Source organism: Phyllostomus hastatus, unplaced genomic scaffold (assembly GCF_019186645.2).
Source record: "Phyllostomus hastatus isolate PE091 unplaced genomic scaffold, TTU_PhHast_1.1 phas_contig_159, whole genome shotgun sequence".
Lineage (NCBI taxonomy): Eukaryota > Metazoa > Chordata > Mammalia > Chiroptera > Phyllostomidae > Phyllostomus > Phyllostomus hastatus.
In genome coordinates, this window is record NW_025333640.1 from 6,182,875 (window position 1) to 6,205,865 (window position 22,991).

General features: G+C 50.3%; 1 protein-coding gene across 6 annotated transcripts in view; it reads right to left on the reverse strand.

Moving 5' to 3' along the window:
* The window catches only part of ZNF395 (zinc finger protein 395), a 41,190-nt gene continuing 18,199 nt past the window's right edge, over positions 1 to 22,991 (reverse strand). For all 6 annotated transcript variants that reach the window (XM_045831162.1, XM_045831161.1, XM_045831163.1 and 3 more), the window contains 9 exons: positions 15,001 to 15,247; positions 13,405 to 13,640; positions 11,308 to 11,417; positions 7,727 to 7,962; positions 7,109 to 7,209; positions 6,083 to 6,371; positions 4,659 to 4,751; positions 3,679 to 3,782; positions 1 to 3,387 (listed from right to left, as the gene is read on the reverse strand). In XM_045831162.1, coding sequence (XP_045687118.1) covers positions 3,276 to 3,387; positions 3,679 to 3,782; positions 4,659 to 4,751; positions 6,083 to 6,371; positions 7,109 to 7,209; positions 7,727 to 7,962; positions 11,308 to 11,417; positions 13,405 to 13,640; positions 15,001 to 15,234 — 1,515 coding nt within the window. In that variant the 5' untranslated portion in view covers positions 15,235 to 15,247 and the 3' untranslated portion in view covers positions 1 to 3,275. The remainder of the gene's footprint in view (positions 3,388 to 3,678; positions 3,783 to 4,658; positions 4,752 to 6,082; positions 6,372 to 7,108; positions 7,210 to 7,726; positions 7,963 to 11,307; positions 11,418 to 13,404; positions 13,641 to 15,000; positions 15,248 to 22,991) is intronic.

The window sequence follows — 22,991 nt, forward strand, 5'->3', positions numbered from 1 at the left end:
TCAGACAAGGTACCATTTTATTCCTTATAAAATATATTTCATATTGTTGTTGTAAAAACATTACATTTCACATTAAAAAAAAACTTTTTAACAGTAAAAATAATACTTGGAAGACAGCTGGGGGAAAAGGCGCCAATAAGACAAATTCACAGATGGGATTTGGGATTTATCTCCCTCCCTCCCTCTCTCTCCCTCTCTCTCTTTCACCCCCCTGGTAAAGTCAGAACCTGAGAGGACCAGAAAGTAACAGGACAGATTTCTTCAAACAAATGAGAGCTTCCACATCTAAATTAATCATGCCCTTCAAGTAGTCGAGCTACAGAGGCTTAGTATTACAACGTGGACATCGCCCAGAGCACTCTCTGAAACTGTGGCATCGCCTGCACGGCCAAGCCCTTTCACCCACTTATCAGTGCGGTGCTTTGCACCTGGGACCTCGCCGGACCACCGACACGTGGGGTCTCGCTCTGGGCTAATGGAGCCTGGTGCAGAGGCGGCATCAGTGGGGCTGGACCCAGTAGGCACCGCAGGCTCCCAAAGTCATTCCAAGAAATGTGTTGACTAAGGGCAACACCACTGGCCTGAAGTTTCCCAAGATAACTGCTTCTGACAATCGGCCCTGTTAGTTTCAAATGGGCATCTTACCTTCCATCAGGTTCTGCTGCCCAGGTGGGCTGGGAAGTAGGGAGAGAGAAACAGATGAAAACAACAGGCGTGATCGCTGGATCAGTCCACAAACCACCCCCACCCTCCGAGAGGAAATGAATGGGGTGACCCCAAGGACAGACCACACGTCAAGAACCAACACAACAGCCACGAGACGGAGGGGAGGGACGAGGGGAGCCAGGGAAGCCACCGCCACCAAAAAGAAGAGCGGAACAGATGCACAAAGGGAAGCCGCACCAAAACAAAACATTAAAAAAAAAATAAATCCACCTCAGTTTTTCCACTCTTTTGTCAATTTCTTCTTTCTCCCTTCCTTTTCTGCCTTGTGTGCCAAGGACATGAACAGCCTACCTCCCTTAAAGAAAATCTGTATATCCAGTTATATCTACACGATCCAAACCGAGAGGGAAAATAAAAACAGCTTTTCTAAAGACAAGACTCGGCAAGAGCTCTGCTCCCGGGGAAGGGAAGGGACTGCCGGGCCGAGCCCCTGTGTCTCAAACGCCCCCTCCCCTCCTCCAGACCTGACAACGGACAGCGTGGGAAGTGAGCAGGGTGGGGACAAGCAACGGACTGCTATCCACTTTTAATTCTCAGGGAGGCTGAAGGGACAGGAGGAAGAACCCCGGGCGCCTTTTGCTGGCCTGGATTTGAGCTTTACCGAGGGACAGCTTCCACATGTGTTTTTTCACTAAGTTGTAAAAATACAGCCCATCACCACCAAAGACACCTGTGCAGAACTGTCTTTCCCTTCAGTCGCCAAACCCAGGTCCCCATCACCCTTCACAAACCGCACCCCTCCCTCTTCATCAGTGGGCAGGTTTTCTACACTCCACCTGTCTCAGACTGAAAGACGTAGGCTTCCAATTGCCAGGTACTTCCACCTGGACCTCAGTGAAAGCCAAAGGGTGGATGCTGCTGTTCAGTCCCCAGAGAGGTGGCGTGGTGGGGCTCCCTGGGCCCCTGAGACCGAGCACATAGGTCCAAGGCAGCTGGGCACCAGTGGTCCCGGTCACACAGGCCCCAAGGGGTCCCCGCAGTTACTGTGATGCTCCAAAACACACACGTGCCCTCAGGACCCAGCTCACCCCTCCCAATCTGCCACTGGCCAGCAAGGCATTATGCCCCACACATCTCTCTCCTTCCCCACAAGACCAGCTGTGCTCCCGAGCAATGCAGTCCGGGCTCCCCTCCACTCCCGAGACCTCCAGGAACACCGGGGGCTGGAGCGCCAGGAGCTGTGAACCCAACCCCAGGCCCCTCACTCTATTTCCTCAGCACTCTCTTTAACCTTCTTCATCCTGCCTTCAGGCAGCAGGGCCCTCAGCGGGTCCGGGAAGGTTCCAACACATCGCAGTGACCCTCCCCGTCACCCAGACTGGACTGACACTGGCCAAAGTCCAGAAGGCTCTTGCCTTGACTGAAGAGCCCTGTCCTACCCGTCACCTAAGGGAGATCTTCTTGCTCCCAAAGGGGAAGGTGAGCCCGTCAAACAATGAGAGACTGTCAACTCCTTCCATCTCAGTGGGGGCAAGCTGCCACTTACCTACCTACCTATCCGCGCTCTTCTCACTCCTTCCCCACCAGCCCCGCCTGCAGCCTTGGGAGGGAAGTGGGGAAATCCCGGTGAAACCAGAGACAAAGCACAACCTACCACCCAAATAAAAGGGAACTTTAATCAGCTAAAGGCTTCCAAATACACCGTCCGAAAAGAAAACAAAGTGTTGCAGAGATGCTGTATTTCCATGCCACGGATAACAGGAGAGAGCTCCCACAGCCGCCAAAACCCTCTCGCTTTTTTTCCCTCGAGAAAAGAGGAAAGAAAATCAAGGTAGTGTTTTACTGCCATGTTTCAAAAAGTGAATTCATATTAGCCTTTTGGCTCAGTTATTGGGGCCAGTCTTTAAAACCCTGCTAGTCTGGGCTTTCAGAAGCCACACAATATGTGTTGGGACACCACTCAGCATCTGAGGGGACCCAGATTCAAATGGTTGTCCCCAGAGCTTTTCCTTTGACTTCCAGGGAGGCTGCCAGCTGAGAACACGATTTCCATTCTCCAGATTCAGGGGGAGAAGGGCCAACTGCACCTTCAAAAGCGCCCAGATACCCCAACTCTTCCCACCCCATCCAGGTGGGCCCTGCTCTGAGTCATTAGCCAGAAATGTTTTTTGAAAGAAAAGTAAATCCATCTTGCTCACAGTCCCTTCTGGACCAGTTGAGAAAGCAAAGAATTCACCAGCTCAGCAGGAAACAGAATGAGCTGTTCCTTCTTCTGAGGCTTACAAACTAAATCCCCTGGAGAGAGGGGATATGGGAAAGAGAGGCTAATTAATTCTTTGGTCTCCGTTCGCTGCAGAATACCCTTGGTCAGTTTTGGCTCTCTCCTATTTGAGGGAAAAAAAAATATGTTCATTTCTTTTTTTAAAAAAATAAAATGTTCCCACGAGGGAGGGAAAAAGGTTTGAAGTATTAAACCTTAACCAACTGAGCCCAAACTCCCAGGGTCCATTCGTTCTCTGCAGGTGTCTGCTGAGGGCTCACAGGTCTGCCTTTTGTCACCTGGCGGCCATCAGGGCCAGGAGCAAAGGGAAGGAGCCGGTGGGAGGGGCTCAGTCCAGGAAGCGCTGGCAAGCCTTCTTCCAGCGGCAGGCGGTGCACCACTGGTCCCGGTGCTCGATGCCGTACACTTTGCGGCACTTCTTAGCCTCCCCACGGGCCTTCCTGCCGAAAGAGAGTAAGGCGGGTGGTCACGCACTGGCGGTCAGACCTGGAGAGTGGTCAGGTGTGAGGCTGGACAAACAGGCAGTGGCGGGAAGGGGTAGGAACCAACAGGGCCACAGGACGGAGAGTCTCCCCAGCCTCCGGTGTGTCCTCCAGCAGGGCTCACCCCCGCCCCTGCCCGGTTAGCAGGACTAACCCCGGACCATGGTCACGTGGACGTGGAGTCCACACTCGCAGTGAAGACAATGGGGACAGAAGCCAGAAGGAGGCTATGGGAATGGCCCATCTCACCTGGTGCTGCTCTGGGCCCGGGGTGGAGAAGTGACAATCAGGTGAGATTTCATGGCAGGTGCTGGCTGCTGGGGCTCGCTGAAGCTTAGCGACCGGCTCCGGACCTGGGTACGGGAGAGGGGCCATAAGCACAGGTGACAGAACCACCCTACAGGGCAGGCAGCCACACCTGCACAGGCCCTCCTTGTGCCGAGAGGCCAGGGTGCCTTTTCTGGAAGGATACTCCAGGCAGAGGTGAACAGGGCCCAGGCAGAGAGGGGAGGCTGGAGGGTGAGGAGCAAGACTTCAAGTCACACTCAGGATCGAGTGGAGCCCACAGGCCGGCAGCAGAGTCACTTCACCTGCCTTGGCAGGGACCGCTCCCTGCAGACTCAGATACAGGCACCACATGTGACACAAACCAGGGGACCGCACTGCCTCAGGGGCACCTTCGGGCACTTAGGCTCCACAATGCGTGACCTCCTCCTACAGGAGACACTTAAGACTGGAACCCACTGTGTGTGGTTCAAATGACTTCCCATTTATTTCACAGTTTCGAGGCAATAACCTAAGCAGTGGCCGGCAGTGGCCTCAAGATTTCTGACTCACCCTGCACTCCCCCCACAAGCTCCTACCTGCTTTCTGGCCCACCCTCTTCCTCTCTAGGTTTCCAACATCTTCTCCCTCTTAACAAGCACCTGCAGACACTCAGGGCTAAAGAGGGCATGGACCCCGGCCCCGCCCCATGATTTTCTTGGCAATAAGCATGATCTGGTCACTCCTCCGCAAGCACCCTCCTTCCACCTTCTCAGAGGGGCTGTGACCGGCCAGCGTGGGAGGGTGCTGGGCGAGGGGGCGAGTACATAGAGATCTTCAAGAAGTCTGGGTGCTGGAGACGAGCATGGGGAGAAGGCCTCCAGCACTGGGCATGTGTGTAGAAGGACCTTTGGCGTGTTCCAGGGCCCCGAAGTGCTGCTGGGATCAGATGCGGGCACACTCACCGGAGAGAGGGAAGAGGTGGTGGAGGGGGCGGCAGCCCAGCTAATACTGGTGTAGATGTGTGGCGAGACGGGGATCTGAAAGGACGGCAGGGCCTGCCAGAGATGAGACAGCGTCAGCCTAGGTCCCGGCTTTCTGGGCCCACCCTCCCTCCCTGTAACTTCACAATGACGGCAGGTCTCTGGCTGGAAAATGCTGGGATACACCAGAATGCTCTTCCCAAGAGAAACATTGGAGGACCCAACTCTTTGAAGTTGTCTCCTTAGTCCCAGGCACCCTCCTTCTCAGAAGCCCCTCTCAGGGCTGGTGTGCATGCCAGCCTCACGACAGAACCATCACAGCACAGCAGATTAACTCCGTGGCTGGATCACCTACCAAGAACACGCCACAGGTGTCCCCAGACATCCAAACACCTTCTGAGCATGGGTGGGGCCACAGCATGAAGGATGCGGCAGGAGGCCAGCAACCCCTTGGAATTAGCAACGCTCTCCTGGACACTAGGGTTAGGTTTGTTTATGAAAACACCAGCCACACCCTCCAGGGGGGCCGTCAGCTGCCCGAAGGGCCACCTGAAGTTGGCCAAACATGAAAAAGCTAAGTGACCACTCATTCTCACGAGGAGTTGGCCCATTTTGTGAAGGTTTTCTGATTGAAACACTGCTTTTTTTTTCATTATTAACTTGCAAGTCAGCCTAGAGTCTGATCAAACCAAGCTGTGGGCAAAGAAGCACTTTAAGAAAAACTGGCACATAGTAAGCTGTGCATTCACTGAATACCTACTACATGCAGTGAAGACCATCCTAAATGTCGCCCCCTCCAGGACAACATTCCCAACCCCACGGGCATAACAGCTTCGTCCCTCCTGCATCCACAACCATGTCTTGTGCCTCTAGTAAGGTACACCCACCAGAATTAATCATAGTTACATATTCATTTCTCTCTCCAGCTAAACCATGAATTTCACAAGGTCAGGGACAATGTCTTAGTCTACCGGGAAAGCTTAGCCCACTGCTTAACACATAGTAGGATTTCAAAAAATGGGTGCAGGATTGCTTGTTGATGTAACACACTTCTGGGAACTAGGGACATGTTCTGGGGAAGCCCAGCTACACTACTCCACCCCCTTTTACAGCCAGAGATGTAACAATTCCCTGGTCCAAACCCATCCTCCTGGCTACTCAGGGATTCAACCAGATTTCTTGTTATCAGGCATGACAACCACTGATGAAGAGATCAGTAATGCCCACATTTACTGAGTGTGAGTTATTTTCCTTTCCTTCTTTGCAGAAGTTAAGAGATGAGCCATTTAGCTACAGGGCTCAGCCTTCGATCAGGGTGGTCAGTGGCCTGTGATCAGGCAACAGGTCAGACACTGAATGTCCTCAGAGCCACAAGGCCGAGCTCCCAGCATGCCCCAGCCCCATACCTGGTATGCATGGTCGGCCTGAATGTGCCAGAAGGAGCCAGGAGCTGACTTGCTGAGAGCACCAGAGGGCAGGTAAGATTCCAGGCCGGGGTGTTCTGGGCCCGAGGTCTGGGCTTTGGGAGGAGGTGGTGGAAGGATTGCGAGGGGCGGGCTGGTCACACTGGAGGTGGGGGCTGAGTCAGCAGTGGGGGTGCCAGCAGCAGCAGCGGCAGCAGCTTCCTCCTTCATCTGCACTTCTGTGTAGTAGAAATCCTCCTCCCGCTTGAACTGGTCAGAGTCCACGGAGTCTCTGCGTGGGAGGGAGAGGCGGTGGTGATCAGGGGCAAGTCGCCTCCGTCAGACACGTGGGAGACAGAGGTGCAAGAGGGAGTGTTTGCTCAGGGCCACCCAGCGAGTAAGGGAAGGAGCCCAAGGGAACTCGGAGAGTCTGGAGGTGCTTGCACGCCGATGGACCTGTCCCTCCTGACACCGGGGGCTTCTCCTGGGCCGAGTGTGTCCGAACCTCCCCTCCCGCGGGTGTCGTCCGATCGGAGCTCTGCCACGGGTCCTGTCTGGGCCCCACTCCTTGTGGTTAAATTTTCTCCCCCAGGGAAAAGGCTGTGAGCCAGGTCCTCTGCCGAGAGCGGCCCTGGCTCCCGGGCGGCTGTGTTCACAGTATCCCAGGTGCCCAAAGGAAGCAGGTATGGGCCTCACTATGGGGTCGCACTAAATCACCCTACTCCCACCCAGAACTAAAACCTCTCACGTCTCACAGTGAGGCAGGATGGCGCATCTTTAAGGCAGACGGAGCCCCCTTCCCATGAGGAGCAGCCACATTCCCCACGATAGGAGGGTCCTTCCTTCTCAGCAAAGATATCCTCAACATGGCTACTTTGCTGGGTGCAAGGGCCAGGGACAAGGAGCAGAGGGCACCCTCAGCAAGTCATTTTCTTGGAAGCGTTCTGGGCTGTGGGTCACAGGGAATCAGCAGAGTAGAGGAGGCCTGAATGGTACCCTAGGCCAAGAGGCCCGGGGCTCCACACCTACCCCAGGTGGAGGGCTTTCACGTGCCGCTTGATGCCCACAATCGAGCGCAGAACTTTGCCACAGTTTGGCCACAGGCACTTGTACATCACCTTCACGGAGTTCTACACAGAAGGAAGGCAGGGTCATTGGGGTATGTTTCTCTGCCTTGTCCCCCCTCATCCTCACCTCGTGGGGATTTCAGCCACCTTCAAACAAAACCTGACAGAGGGCTCTCTGGGGCCCAAAGCCTGGCAAGCAGGGGCAGAGAGCCTGGCCCCAGGAGCGGGGCCCGGTGGCCGGCAGCAGCGCTCCGTGCTGTGGGTCAGACCCCACCAAAGGTCCCCCACACACAAGCCTCAGGAGTACCGTGCAGAAGGCAGGAATTGAGGCTGAGGTAAGAGGAAACTGGCACTAAAGAGATCTCCTGGGAATACCGTGAGGGGCCAGAAGCAGCGAAGGAACGCTGAAATGGGAGGGAGCCCGAGCACACCTGGGACCTGTGGGGCCTGCACGGCCAGAGCCCCAGCTGGGGATGTAGGAGAGGAAACCAATCAGTGTATCTCTCATGCATTGACGTTTCTCTCCCTCCCATTCTCCCAGAACCAGCAGCCCGAGCTCACACTCACATCACCCACATACCTTTCTTTTACGTGGAGCTGGTTCATCCAACAGGAAAGCATCCGGGTCAGTTTCAAATCCATTATCAGTCTGGGGAGAACCAAAGGCGTCCCCCAGGTACTTGGGGCTGGCCTGCGGGTGGGGGGGCGAGGGGGTGGAAACACCGCTGCTCGCGCTCCAGTGTCCGCTGGTGGTGCTGCTGCCGCTGTCCGACACATCGCCGCTCTCCTTCCATGGGTCACAGGCCGCGCGGGAAGCTGGCCGGAGAGAAGGCAGAGGATGCTCACGGGGCTGTCCCCAGGCAGAGCTTCTGGCACGGCCCTGCCTACGCCAGGTTCCTCACGGACAGCCCAGCTCTGAGAGTTCTCGTTTGGAGTGCGAGTCCTGCATCCAATTCCTGGCTCTGGCTCTGCCTGGCTGTGCCACTTCAGGGGCACAAAACCCAAACCTGCCCTTCCTGAGCTTCGGTAGAAACTAGGAGCGGGCAGCTCATTGCAGCGCTTTCTCTGCGTGGCCCTGGGTGGCCCTGCTCTGCCCAGGCGGGCATTTCCTGCCACAGCCACGCCGATAATCACTGACCACTGCTGAAACTTCAGTTTGTGTATCATCAACAGAGAGGCTAATTAAACCATGCGTCTCACTTTAAATGTTAAAAACAAAAAACAAAAAACAGGGAGAGTGGAGAGGGAGAAAGACTCTGGACCTAACAGGAGGGGTGGAAGGGCAGTCGCGGTGCCAACACCACATGGGCGGTCTCCCCTGCATCCGAGCAGAGTGCAAAAGCCATGTTAGGAGCTTGTTGACCAGGCTGTCTTGAAAGATGCCTTTTGATCATTTAAACCTGGGCAAGTCCATCAAAACCTGCATGTGAGGAGAAACCATTCCGTCAGCTCTCATAGCTATTGGCATGGGTAACACTGACCAGAGGTAGCTTCAGCCCAGATGGCTCCTGCTTTTGCTCACAAGCAGCACACTTAGAGAAGGAACAGCGAGCTCTGGGAGATATTCAGACCAATGACAGATGCCCGGGGCACTTAGGCCCGGCATGCCCTGAACCTGCTGCCTGTTCCCGACAGTGCAACTGAACAGGAAAAAGATCCAGGTGGGACGTGAAATGTTTGGTTTTTAAACTGCCAGTCTTCTGGGCCTGGCCAGGTAGGTCAGATGGTTTGAGCATCGTCCCCATACACCAAGGTTGTGGGTTTGGTCCCCAGTCAGGCAATATACAAGAATCAACCAATGAATGCATGGATAAGTGGAACAGCAAGTCAATGTTCCTCTCTCTCTCAAATCAATCAATCAAAATAAATAAATAAATAAATAAAATCGTCTATCTTTAGGCTGCTTTAGGCTTGACCCAGACACTTACATGCCTAAGCCATAAATCCCAATTCATTTACAATATAGAGAATCTGAAATTCTTATTCACAAAAACAGCAAGAAAAGGGGGAAACAATGTGCTATGTGTAGGTATGGTGGCCATGTGCCCAGCTCCCAGCACGGGTGGCCATCTGTGGAGCCTCCTTAGTAACCTGGATTCTGAGGTCGGCTAACACCTCCTTTGTGGCCAGGACACAAATCATACTGATTTTCTCTCAGCGTGCTCTGCATCCCAACTGCTTCTCGACTGAGCTAGACACCTAGGATGGACTCCCAGCATTCCATGTTGTATGTTGCCAATGCAGGCGCTCTTTGATTAGATTGCACGTGCCAGGAGAAGCCCGCCCAAATAGAATGGGACGGATGAAGTCTCCACTCCCTAAGAATCACTGTCAAGTCTCAAAGCTATGACTTCCTGGCAACCCAGAGTTCAGGGCTCTGGAGAAATGGGGCAGGTCGCACACAGGGCAACCCTACCCCCGGCAACCCCCCCACAGGGAAGCAACCATTCAAATGGCTCAGCCGCTGGCCCTGGCCGACTGGAACAGAAAGAAAAGTATTTTAAGAAGCAAAAAGTTAATATCATAAGTTAATCTGTAAGTTATAAGATGAACACAAATTACTGTACCTTAGATTATACCATTTTCTAGGGCAGTAGATACTCTGTACCATGAAGACACAGTGTTCCTCTGCAAATGCACAGCCACAACAGCTCCCAGCGAACCTCCAAGAAACGTTCTATCCCCTCTGCTCTCCACGCACACGCACGTGCAGAGCCACCCTAGCACTGCAGACACCAAGGGGAATCGGGGCCTCTGTGTGAACAGTATCCACAATAGAGTACGGTTCTGGTTATTGTAGAGACCTCACATGGCAGAATGCTTCAACATCATTACCTGCCAGGAAGCCTTATTTTTCCCACCGATTTCAACCACAGAGATCAGAAATTACTGGAAAAACACCTTTAATAAACTACCAAAAAAATTTTGTCTATGAGGATCACGGCATATCATGCCATGCATCTGCTGGTGTTGATGTGTGTGGGGGGGGGTGAACATGTACGTGTGCATTCTACACACACACACACATACACACACACCTGATGGGAACTGGAGTTAATGGTTTTCTTTCCCTTCCTGACACTTTTCTGGATATTCCCCGTTGACCAACCTCCCGGATCTCCTAAACATGGAGGATTTCCTAAGAACGTAAAATCACCTCCTTACCTGCCACTTGGCTTATGTGGCTCCCAAGTGCTAACAGACAGGTACGCGACTCACGCTTCCCCTCGAGGTGCGATCAGACACAATGACTAACTCTAGCAGACTTGTCACTGCGGACAGGCTTTGGGCAAGTAAATCTGCCTCATCACTCCTCTAAATCTACTTTCTACTAGAAAGATTACTTAGGAAGGATACTTGTAAAGGCCACTTTCTTTCTGACTCTGTTTTCTCCTGCAAGCCTGCAAGTCAGTTAGAGTTCACCAATGAAAAAGTTATTCCCTGGGAGTAAGTTAGGCCAGCCCTGTAATGAATTTCCATAACAAGCCCTTCAGGTGCACGGCCAGTCTTGTCAAGCTACTAACATCCAGCAACCCATCTTCCTCCCATATTACTGGCAATGTATTTTGGAGGTCGCACTAGAAGAATTTTCCTTTAATTTGTAAATTTGCTGTGAAATCATACTATCAGCTTGTATTTGGCAATTAGACTTATTTTATTTTTTGTTATTTTGCAATAAGATTCATTTTAGATTTCAGCTTGCTTATCCCAGGTCCTTGACCTGGAGGCCCACGCTCATTTACGAGGCAGAATTAGGCACCTGGAACAGGCACACGAATCTTCTGAGGTCACTAGGGGACCATTTGGTAAGTTTCTACACCTTTGTGAACTAAATATTCCTCTATTGGCCGTGTTCAGGCTCCCACCGCAGTGCCTGACTCACTTACTCCCACAGAAGAACTTACTCCAGTGGCCAGTGTGGCTCAGCCCGTGCTCAATCATCTTCACAACGCACCCGGAGACTTCTCCCCAGAGGAGGAAACTGAGGAGACAGAAGGGAAGCATCTACCTCAATGTCACTCAGCCAGGCTGGGGTGCAAGTGGGAAGGGACTCCGAAGTCCCACTGCCAGGCCTGTCCACGGGCAATTTGCTGCTCCCAGCAGAGAAGTCCGTTGCGAGCCTCCGCCACACCCAGAACCCACATGGGGCCCCTGACTCACCAGAGAAGTTGGCCTCTGCCCCAGGAGGACTCTGCACGACGGGGCTGCAGGACAGGGACGTCAGCACCATGGCCGCCATCATCTCGTCCATTTCCACCGCGTCGGACTTCCTGGATTCAAGCAGGTAGATGCCAAGGTTATTTCCTGAGACCGCGGGTCATGTGATCATGTCATACACTCTGGACTGTCCTTCCCACGTCCGCATCCAATCAGCCAGTGTGTGGGTTAAATAAAGCATGAAGGTCTCTCTTCATTCTTCATGAAATATACTCACTCTGAATTATAATATCGGCCAACCCTGGCACAAACAGGGTGGTCCCCATCCCACTGCTGACACCAGAGGCAACACCATTCTCTCCCCTGAGTCCAGTTCCTAACTAACTCTGCAGCTTAAGACAGAAAATTGTATTTGGAGGGAAAGAAAGAAGCATCAAAGCAATGAGAAAATTGCATAGACAAAAGAGATGCCCACTAGAATTCAAAAGCCCTAAAATCACCTTTCTTTCTCCCTGTCTTACACTTAAATTTAAGACGGAACAATGAACCCTGGCCGCTAACTCAGCTGGCTAGAGCGCCGTCCCAATACTCCAAGCTTGCAGGACTGATCCCTCATCGGGACGCACGCGAGAGGCGTGTGTATTTATACGCACAGTGAGCGAGAAACACTGAAATAGCTCTCAGTGCTTTACAGAGCAGAGATCTGTAAAAGTAATTTACAGAGACTTTACAGGTAATTTTTTAAAAAATCCATTTAACTTACGTTATGTGGAAGTAAACTTAGAGCTGTCTGTAAATTAATGCTGAAGTATGAAAAGTTTGTCTGAAATAAATTTTTAGGTAGCTCATCTATTTCAAAGGACTGTATTAATCTATTCTCTACACTTCAGATCCACCAAAACACGTGACTGGGTTTGAAGTAGCTAAACTAAGACGAGTAATCTATGAAACATGTTAGCATCCCTCTTTTTATATGATCTTTGTATTTTCATTTCTGTGAAACAGGAAAACAAGGTCTTTGCCGACATCCCACTGAGATCACAACCACGAATACCGTTGCTCTGGTCTGGTCTCAGCACACGGAGCACCCTGTCGAGGACAGTGGCCCCACAGACAACTCAGAGCAGGGGTGCAACGTAGAATGTGGCTTGACTGCTTGCTCATCCTGGATGTGAGACGCTCTCCACTGACAGATTTTTTTAGTCTTGAAAGGTCAATGAGCATAAAAAATATACAGTATGTAACATAGAAAATAGAAGATAAGTGTGTATGTGTGTGTGTGTGTGTGTGTGTTCCCCCTCAAGGGAAAATTATATCATAAAATTCTAAAACCATATACATTCTTCATTCAGCATTAATGGTTTTGAACTATGCGGTACACCTGAAACTAATACAAAATACTGCATGTAAACTAACTGAAAAATAAAATTTAAAAAAAAAAACATGGTTTTGATGATCAAAGCCAGGGGCCAGCAACCCAGGGGCTGTGAAGCGAACATGGCCTGTCACCTGCTTTTCTACGGCTCCCCAGCTGAGAATGTTTTCATAAGCTTTACGTGGCTTTAAAAGTCAAAAGAATGTTATTTCTTGGCATGTGGCACATGCTAATTATGTCTGTAAGTAGAGTTTTCCTGGAGAGCAACCGTTCCCATTCGCTTCCTCCCTGCCCGTGGCTGCTCCCCGGCCCACCGCAGCGGAGCTGAGTCCCCGTTGATGGAGCCTGCTCAGCCCCCAGAGCCTGTGCTACCTATGTCCTGGCCCATTCAGAACAAGCTTGCTCATCCCCGAGCTAAGCCACTTTCTTTCTGACTCTCATCGTGAAAAACTAAGAACTAATTTTAATTCAAGCATGAAGAGAGGAGAAACAGCTCTTAGCCAAACTGAAAATGCAGCGCCCATCACAGAGAGTTACGAGGAAGAGAAGATGGCGCCCCGGGCTATGCGGAAGGGTGCCCTCCCCTCTCTGTGTCCCATCCGACCAGCACCTTGACAACCAGACCCCTCAGACCCCCGCACTCCTCCCTCATCACCAGACATGCCCACCAAGCCCAGACCTCACCACCCGTGTGATTTCCAGAGCCCGGGCTCCTCCACACAAACCTTTTTGGGACGTCAATGTTCCTGGAGACAGGCCTGTAGGCTTGCACCTGTTGGGCTCCCTGCTCCGGAAGGGGCACCTGGGGAAGGGCGCCCTGCAGCTCAGCCAGCCACACCTCCTCCGCTTTGCAGCAGATTTGTAACTTCTGGTCCAGCAGCCAGACAGTCACCTTATCCTCTGCCCAGCTATGCTGCTCCACCAGTCCTGTGCACTCCTGACCCCCGTACCACACGTACACCTGGGTGGGAGAGGAAAACGAACCAGAGGTCAGCGCTTCGCAGTTTGTGCCCCCTATACCCCAAGTCCCAGGAGCCAGGATCCACCGGACACAAACCAAGTTCTCTGACTCATGTCTAATTCGAGCACATGCTCGCAGACACCTGAGCACCCAGTGGATGGGCTCTTCCCAAAACAGAGCCTTAGAAACTCTCCAGATGGAGAAAGCAAACATGTCAGTTTCAGAGATTTTTTTTTTCTGAACTTGGAATCTGTATGCAATTAAAGCTAAGTTGTTACCATCTTAAAATAGACTGTTACAACTATAAGATGTTTTCTGTAAGCCTCATAGTAACCACAAAGAAAAAACCTCAAGTTGATACACAAAAGATAAAGAGAAAGAGAAAGGAATCAAAGCATATGACTACAAAAATAAAGCAACAAATCACAAAGGAAGAGAGCAAGAGAGGAACAAAGGAACTACAAAACAGTCAGCAAATAATCAACAAAATCTCGACAGTAAGTCCTTATCTATCAATAATTACTCTAAATGTAAAGGGATTAAATTCCCCAGTAAAATAAATTTGGGATCTGTCCACCCTCCTGATTTCTTGCCCTGCCTTGCCCCTGAAGTCCTATGTATCTGCCAGTTCCACCTGCTGCCATGAATTTCTCACCCTGCACTTTGCCCTTCAGAGACTCCTCAGTCTACCTGGGGACGGACATGTGGACAGGTAGGCTGCCCTCTCTCAAGGGCTGCTTAGCAGTTGGGGATCAAGGTGTGGAAAACAGAAGCCTCAGCAGGGAGACAGAAGGTAGAATCTATTTGTGGAGAAGGCAATGGAAGAGAAGCCCATGCGCCTGGATGCGGCGATGACACCAGGTACGATCATAGCTGGGCCCCGCCACAAGGGGAGAGGACAGCAGAAAAGAAAGTCCAAATGGTATTCTGTCTATACACACACCTTCCTCTCTTGAAAACTCCTAAAGGTAACTCAAAGACACAACCTTATGTGACTCTCACCACTCCGAGAGTCATCCCTTTGTTTTGTAAAGTTACACACGGAGATGGATCAGGAGAAACTGAGTTCTGGCCACGCCTGAAATTCAGGTTTTGCGTAGGTCTGCACTCAGAGGGTGGGGTGTCAGGTCTTGGGGCTCTTCCCCCAGACAGCACTGACACGGAGAAGCCCTGCGTGTGCTGCTGCCGGCGCACTCTCTCAGGAGGCCTGCCGCCCAGGGGCCCCCAGCACTGAGGCTGAAGTCTGTACACGTCCAGACTGACGCCCAGGGCATTTCCAGCCCGTCACTGGGGGCACCACTCGTCTGCTGGCCCCAAGCCTGGGGAGATCGGGCACCTGCCCATTCAGGGATCAGCCTACCTTTTGCCCGGGCTGAAAGGCCACCTGCTGGAGGCCTGAGGCAGCGGGAGCCTTGAGGACTTCCTTGGGCTGCTCCTGACAGGAAGTGTCCTTGGAAGCGTAGAAGGACTGGGGAGCCACAGCCTCCAGCAGCTCTGCCTGAGGCTCCGGTGGTGGGGCAGCCCCGGGTGGTCCCAACACGCGGGCTCCCAGGAGGGACCGTTTGCCGAGGCGCCGGGACAGCACGCTGGCCATGCTGCTAACGTTCCTGGGGAGGCAAGGGGACACGGAATCCTTTAGCCATTATCTGGAGGAATCAGGAAGCTTCTAGCCCAGTGTCCGACACGCAGCAGCGGCAGCTGTGGGTGTCCATCAAAGTGGATGAAGCTGTTTACAGTGACTTTTACAGTTTTTTTCTCGTTACAAAAGTACCACCCATTCCTTGTAGGACATTTAGAAAATACTGATTAGCACAAAGAAAAACAAGTCATTCAAGAAGCTGCCTCCCACAGATGCCCACTTTCTTATTTATCATCCCATGCTTTCCTCTATACATGTATTTACATACTTTTATTTCTACAAAAATGGGATCGTGGTTTGATAAACTGAATTTTCACTTTGTGTAAGTTTTACTAGATCATTAAATGTTATTCTGTAAAAACCCTTTAGAAGCCATTCAGTATTTTCTTAGGCAGATGCATCATCGCTGATTTAACAAATCCTTTATTATTGTATAATACCTACAGCCTGTACCCAGTATCATGCTGTTTGAACTGCTCTGCCTATGGGTAGCATTCTCTGAGCTAAACCTCTGCACACGCACACACCAGTCAGGTTCTGATACTCGATACAGTCATGGACCACTTAACAATGAGGATGCGTTCTGAGAACTGCGTTGCTAGGTGGTTCTGTCGCTATGCGAGCATCAGAGTGCGCTTGCACAAACCCGGACGGCCAGCTACTGCACACCTGGGCCCCGCGGCGCAGCTGATGCTCCTCAGCTACAAGCCTGCACAGCACGTCACTGGACACAGAACACATTAAGCCAAGCGGAAGAGAGAAAATAATGCAGTCAAGAGACGTGGTATTTTTGGCTGGTGTGGCTCACTGGATTGAGTGCCAGCCTGCAAACCAGAAGGTCACCGGTTCAATCCTGGTCAGGGCACATGCCTAGCTGGGATGCAGACGAGGTCCCCAGTTGGGGGCATGTGAGAGGCAATTGATTATTGTTTCTTTCACACGTCAATGTTTCTCTCCCTTGCTTCCTCCCTCCCTTCCCCTTTCTCTAGAAATAAATAAAATCCTAACAGGAAAAAAAAAGACATGGTAAGCACAACATGTATGAGGCTGCTGCTAGGGTAACACGGCAGTGTTTTACAGCACAGTTTTGTAGGTAGAAAGAGTCCACTCTGAAATAAGTGAAAAGGAGAGTACAGTAAACACATAAGTCAGGAACACGGTCATTTATTATCATCATTGAGAGTCGTGTACTGGGCATAACTGCGCTGCTATCTAAGCTTTTATGCAACTGACAGAGCAGGAGGCCTGTTCAAACCAGTGTCACAAGCACGCGAGTAGTGCACTGCGCTGCGACGTGGTGACAGCGATGTCACTAGGTGACAGGAACGTTTCAGGTCCACTCAAGTCTTACGGGCGGCTGTCGTACTTGCGGACTATCGCTGCCCTAACCGCTGGATGAGCACATGGCTCCTGCCCAGTCAGAGGGGGAGGGCATCCGTCAGGCACTCACAGATTCTCACACCGAGGTGGCTTTAAAGCTCCCGAGAGCCAGGGAACGAGCCACGCTAACTCTCCCCTCCTCAATAACTCTCCCCTCCTAGTCGCACACGTTAGCGCGCTATCGCAGCGAGCTTAGGTGACTCATTCACTGCAATCGAGTTGACGCCAGAGCCTGAGCAGGACCGGGTCTCCTGACTCTAGACCCAGGAACCTCACTGCCTTGGCTTTGCCCGCTCTGCATGCTCTGAGGCAACTGTACCATCCTTCCTACACCAGAAAGCAGGGAACTGGGCAACACCCTCCTCTTTGCACAGAGGGGAAGGGCTAGGGAGGGGATCAAAACTAGAAACCCGGGTTTGAGACCTCATGAGTCAAAGTCCTCCTGCTTAAGAGAAGGGGTTGCAGTGACACTCAACGAGCCCCAGGGCCGGGTGGGGCCCGCAGGGGCCCTCCGGGCTGCTCCTTGACCTTCAGGCTGCTGTGCCATTCCAGAAACAAAAACTTATCTTCCAGGTCCCCGGGTGATCTGAATCAGTCAACAAGCTTCTGCTTGAGAAATCCCTCCCCTGGCCACAGCCTCCCCGCCCCCCTTCCCCCCCCAACCAAGTCCCTCCCCCCCCCCCCCCTTGCTAAGTGAGATTCAGGGAAAACACAGTTTGACCCTCAGGCCACTCCGTCATGGGTCCCTACTCCAAGCCTCTGTCCTCACCTAGAAATCCCAAAGCCGGGAACACTTTAGATTTTGCTCCCCAGCAACTGTGGTCAGTTTGGCCCAATAAACTTTATAAATTCCTATAAAATTTTTACAAACTAAATAAAGCATAACCCTGATGCTCCCCTTCGCCAATATCCTGGGAGGGCACATGAGAATATTTCTTAAAAGCTCTCCACAACCTGTAAAGTGAGACAGAAAAAAAGGGTTTTTACAAGTCTTTTACTCAGACCTTCAAGGGCTGGAAGCAGAGAGTGTGGCGGCTCCACCGGGAATTCCCTAGAAAGCCAAAAAAGGCAAGAGAAAGGTCGGGGTTGCAGCGCCCTACCGAGCTCCTGCTCATGAGTCTGGTGACCTCATATCTATTTTGAAAAGCTTTATTATAACAAAAAAAAAGGTAAGAAAAATGTACAAAGTAAATTCTTAATGACTATTAAAAAATGTACATCCAAACGAACTGTTTTTAAAACCCACTCACCTACCTTCATCCTTGAAGCCTCAAGCCAGAAACAAGAACCCCTGGCTCTCAATTTAATCCCGCGGAGCAACCAAGAGCTAGAGGAGAAGACGCAGTACCACTTGGAGGCGTCAGGGGTCAGCATTCATCCAGAGAAAGAAACAACCCTTTTCTCCACCAAAAAACAAAAACCAAAAAAATGGTGGCCACCCCCACTTTCCACAAGCAGGAAGTTTGAGGTTTCTACCTCTGAAAATGAAGAAAAAACAGTATTTCCAAGATTCCTGGGCTTCCTGTCTCCAGACAGGGCCTGAAATATTCGGCTAACAGACTATGACGATGTTTTTACAAGCCTTTTTTTCCCTTTAGTTAAAAAAAAAATACTCTTCATTTGGTCTGTGAACCTGCACCCTCCAAAGCCTGCTAGATTTGCAGAGTTGGTGAACCTGCCCACTTCCGGTTTGTTCCCACGTATGTTTGCTCTCTTCTCTGGCCTTTCTCCAAATTCCACCCTGAAACATGCTTTATTCGATCCATGTAGAGTACACCCAAAGCTTAATTTTTAAAAGCAGAAGAGAAGGGAAGACAGGAGGAAGGGAAAGTGTCTTTGTTAAATGCCTACTAGGCACTAGCTTTCACAAATTGTACCTAATTTAATCCTCGGAACAATTTGAGAAAACATATGGTCTCATTTCTGATGAGGAAACCCGAGCCAGCGAGCTGAGGTTGCCGAGGCTACACCACAAGGACAGGCAGCCCTGCAGGTTGACCTCCTGTCTACCTGGGGTCAGAGGTGGTAATCCTGCCATTAGCCAGGAGGTATGGGATCTCTCAAAATAAAACACTCCATTAAGTTGCTTTTTATTTACAGGGCATTTTTTTCCTTTGTCAGTAAACCTTGATAGAAAAAAAAAAACAGCTCTGATCCTGCAAGCCTCTACTTCTGTGTCCTTGTATCATTTTCCTTCCTTGGAGGTCTCTTCTCCACTAGCATCTTAGACTTTTACCTACAAACAGAGGTCAATGCTTTAGTCTGACCTTGCTCAACAGTTCAAATCGCTGTTAATCATTCAGTGGTTTAGGAAGACTTTTATGCACACCTTGCCCTCTGGGAGGGACCAGAGAGATAATGCAATCAGTCTCAAAAGTTAAAAGATTTTAGCCAAGCTTCTACTAGCGACTGAGAGAATGGAAGTGGAAAATACAAATCTAGACTAAATGTAGGCTGGGCAGCATCACCAGGTGGGGTCCAGTGCCTTGCCCACATTTATCAGCATACTCGTTATGATATCCTGGACAGGCTCTCCAGATAACAGTGTCCTTCAGGGACTCAGAAGTGGATTAGAGCACCTACCAAGGTCAGCCCTGCGGTGGGGTGGAGGAGCCAGGTTAACTCTGGACTTTAGAGTGACTTCTCAGGCTCACCTGTTACTTTACATCTGGGAGTAAGGGTCCCACGCTCCCTCCTACCACGCTTCTATCAATCTAACTGGAGCCTCCTTCAAACCTCTCTTCCCTGATCTCTAACTTCTATTCACTCCCCTCTTGGTTTCTTTCTTGGGAGTGATCAAAGGTCCATATAAACCAGCAACCCCCTAATTTGCCATATGGTTCTGATACAGCAAAGAAAGCAAGGAACATCCATTTCAGGGTAACAAAAACAATGTTTCCACATGCAGCCAAATCGTGCTTTATGATGTTACATTTTTGACCTACGGATTCCTTAATTGAAACAAACTCTTGCTACAAAGGACTTCCCCCTGATACATAGTTTTAAAGGTATCCTGAGCCCTCCTGTGGCTCACACCTTTTCCACTGTCACCAATAGAAGGGGTGGCTATCCCAGAATATGTATTTTGGTCAATGTCCAAAAGGGGTTAGCCCCTTTCCAGGCTCAGCAAACATATTCTGATGTGCTAATAGCCCTTAATGAGGACATCTGCCATCAGTTAAATAATTGGAACAGACAGAAGAGGAAAACAAACCCTCTCTGTGGTTCTGAGCTACAAATTGCTACTTGACATGTGACTGTTGCCGGACAACCGCATGTCCCAGCACACGTACGTGTGTGCACACACACTCACGCACAATGGTTGTTCTCTCCTACCACCCAGGAACACTGCCGCGAGCCATGACATCACCTAGTGGCACTTCTAGAACACAGGTCCTAAGTCAGAGTGATTCATTACACAGCTAATAGCTTGGGTGGGTTTTATTTGTTTTGTTTTTGTTAAGGAGAGTTAAGTTTGGACTAATTGACTACCATTTGCTTAATCTTGAGTGCCCACTACAAACTCTCTGATGAACCATTTATGGATCAAGACGAGGGACAGCAACCCTCCACCGACAGTTTCAGGTTTTCTACTCAGCCTCAGCTTTCTGCTGCCTGATCTCCACGGGGAAACCACTGCACAGACTTTAGTTCTTGCTAATATTTTGCATATCATCCTTAATCTTTTATCAGAAAGTTGTTCATTATTATTTTTTTAATCTATGAAGTTTTAACTTAAAAATTTTTGGTGTGATATTCTATGCTCATGCAAAGGTTAAAATGTAGCAAACCACAACTCTCCCTTACAACACGACTCAGCAGAGAATGGGATTCCCAATTACTTCCAGCAACACCTCAGCCAAGGACTGTCTCTGTGAGAGATGCCAAGTGCAGCATCCTTACAATCATGTGCAGATACGCCTATGGTCCTCTCCCAGTACAGGCCAGCAGCTGAACTTGGCAGAAGCAAGATGTCATACCCTGACCTCACCACCCTAACGCTGCCTGGTGGTTCTCAAATCTTCCCATCCCCACCCCCAACCCACCCCCTCACTCCCTGGGCTGCCTTATTCAGAAGATGTAGAAAAAAGAAAAAAAACTCACTTCACTGAGCATACACTGACCTTTTCTTCCAGAGGAGTCTCTGCCAGCCTGGCTTTGGATAGAAATCCCTCCAAGAGTAGCTAAGGGCCTGAGCTAAAACTTTTCTCTCTCTCAAGTTCTTTGACAGGTTCTATCACACCATTTTAAAAATGTGTGGTGTGCATTTTAGAGTTTCACAATGCAATCTGAAGATACACAGCGCTGAACACATTAGTCATTCATTCAATACTAACATTTCTAAATCAGTTTCTCAGAGAATGACCATTTGGACTTTCAAAACATGTAAATCATTGTCTTTTTCTGAATGTTTGGGAAAAACTGGATCATACTGCATCCATGTATAAGAGTATAACTACTCATAAAATCAAAATTATAGACTCAGGATTGACAGGAGCCTGAAAGGTTGCCCATCCCCCACTTGGGGGCTGGCACCTTGGTCACAGCATCCCCTATAAGCCAGCACCCAGCCTTCCCATTACTGTAATCGCTGTAACAGAATAATGGAAGGAAAAAATACGGGCCCGAGATAGCAGTGCTATTTTCATACTCCAGCAGATGGGCCATAGAAATAGGTCATCTGATTTGGTTACACTGAATTTTCTCCGGCAGATAATAAATGACCTGATCAACACAGACTTCTGTTGGTCCGAGTGCACAACAGTCAGTCGTTCAGTCAAGGAAAAGAGACCGCCACTCTGTGTGTGCCCTGCCGGCAGGGGAGGAAAGCGTTTTTGTTTTTTTTTTCACCATCCTACCCAGGAATAAGCACACTTCCCCTTCCTTCACACCTAGCTCCCCATCTGCTTCAAAACCACCACTGCCACTGCCCTTTGCTCCTCGCTCCGTCATGCATGAGTGCACCGCTCTGTATTCAGAAGGCAGCTCTGAGCACAGTCCTGGTGCGTGGTTAGGGCTTGGTAAACTGCAACTATTTCTACGAGACCCAATGCGAGCTCATCTTCCTTAGACTGCAAGCCTTTTGAGGGTCCAGGCCATATCTTGCTAATCTCATCAGATTTATGATTTTAAGGAGACAATATTCCCATGAATGGGGTGAGCCCCAGATTCAAAAAAAATAATGTGTTCTAAGAAATAATACCTGCTGCTTGCCCTGAAATGAAGACAGGTGTCAAAAGAAAAGGTAGAGTTTTAGTGTTCAAACTCAGTTCTAAGAGAGTAGTGTTGTCCCGAAAACGGGTTGAGAATACTACATAAGGAAGCAGGCGTAAGCAAACCCTGCTTACAAATGTGCGGTAGGAGGCAGAGGGGCTGTCCGGCACTGCTCGGCACATGCATGGGGGGAGGGAGGAGCACGCATGCACAGTGTGTACGTGTGGGTACGTGCATGCACTGCAGTTAAACCTCATTTGCACTGTGCTAAAACTATGTGAGAGTTCCAGAAGGAGGCGGGGAGATGTGTGACTGCTGACTCGGCATTTTACCCAGAGCCTGCGGGAAGGAGAGAACCAAGAGCTGAGTATCTCCGGGAGAACAAGCCTCAAAGAATGAACAGTTTTCTCAAGCAGTTTTCAGAGTGAGCATTCAGGAGACCTGCGCATTAACTCAAGCCACCCATGAATAAAGCCTGAGTGGCACTGAGGCTCACACCCACTTTAATACACACATTCAGGAGCTTCCTTTTTTTCTCCCCCGAGCTCCCAGCAACTTAAGAAAATGTGGAGAGACAATATAATCTCCATTTTACAGCTCATAGAACTGATGTTCCTCAAGAAGGTCACTTATTTGCCAAAGCTAGCCAGCAGCAGTGACTGCTGCTCTCCTGGCTACTTGCTGGTCCAGTTCTCTCCTCCCCACAAGGGGAGGCCCAGCAGCAGGAGGGGGGCGCAGGGCAGGGGTACAGGAGGGCTGGGCTCTGGAGTTCACAGCCCTGGTGCATTTACGCCACCTCACCTGACCTTCACAACGTGTGAGCTTCGTTGGGAAGAAGAGATCTGGATGTAGTTACAGGAGAGAAAAGCAAAAGCCAGCAACAAAAGAAGTACTCCCAAAATATAAAACATGGAGAGGAGACTTTTAAAAGCCTGACAATCCAGGACCCATTGGCATAAGGGAAGACTTTGTGGCCGAGGTGCCCAAGGTGCCTGCCAGGCCTGAGACACAAGGAGAGGCTTCCTTATGTTCTCACTCCTTTAAGAAGGCAGAGAAATGTAGACTCGACTTTCTATACTTTTTTTATTTAAGTGGTTAAAATAGAACAACTATTTGGC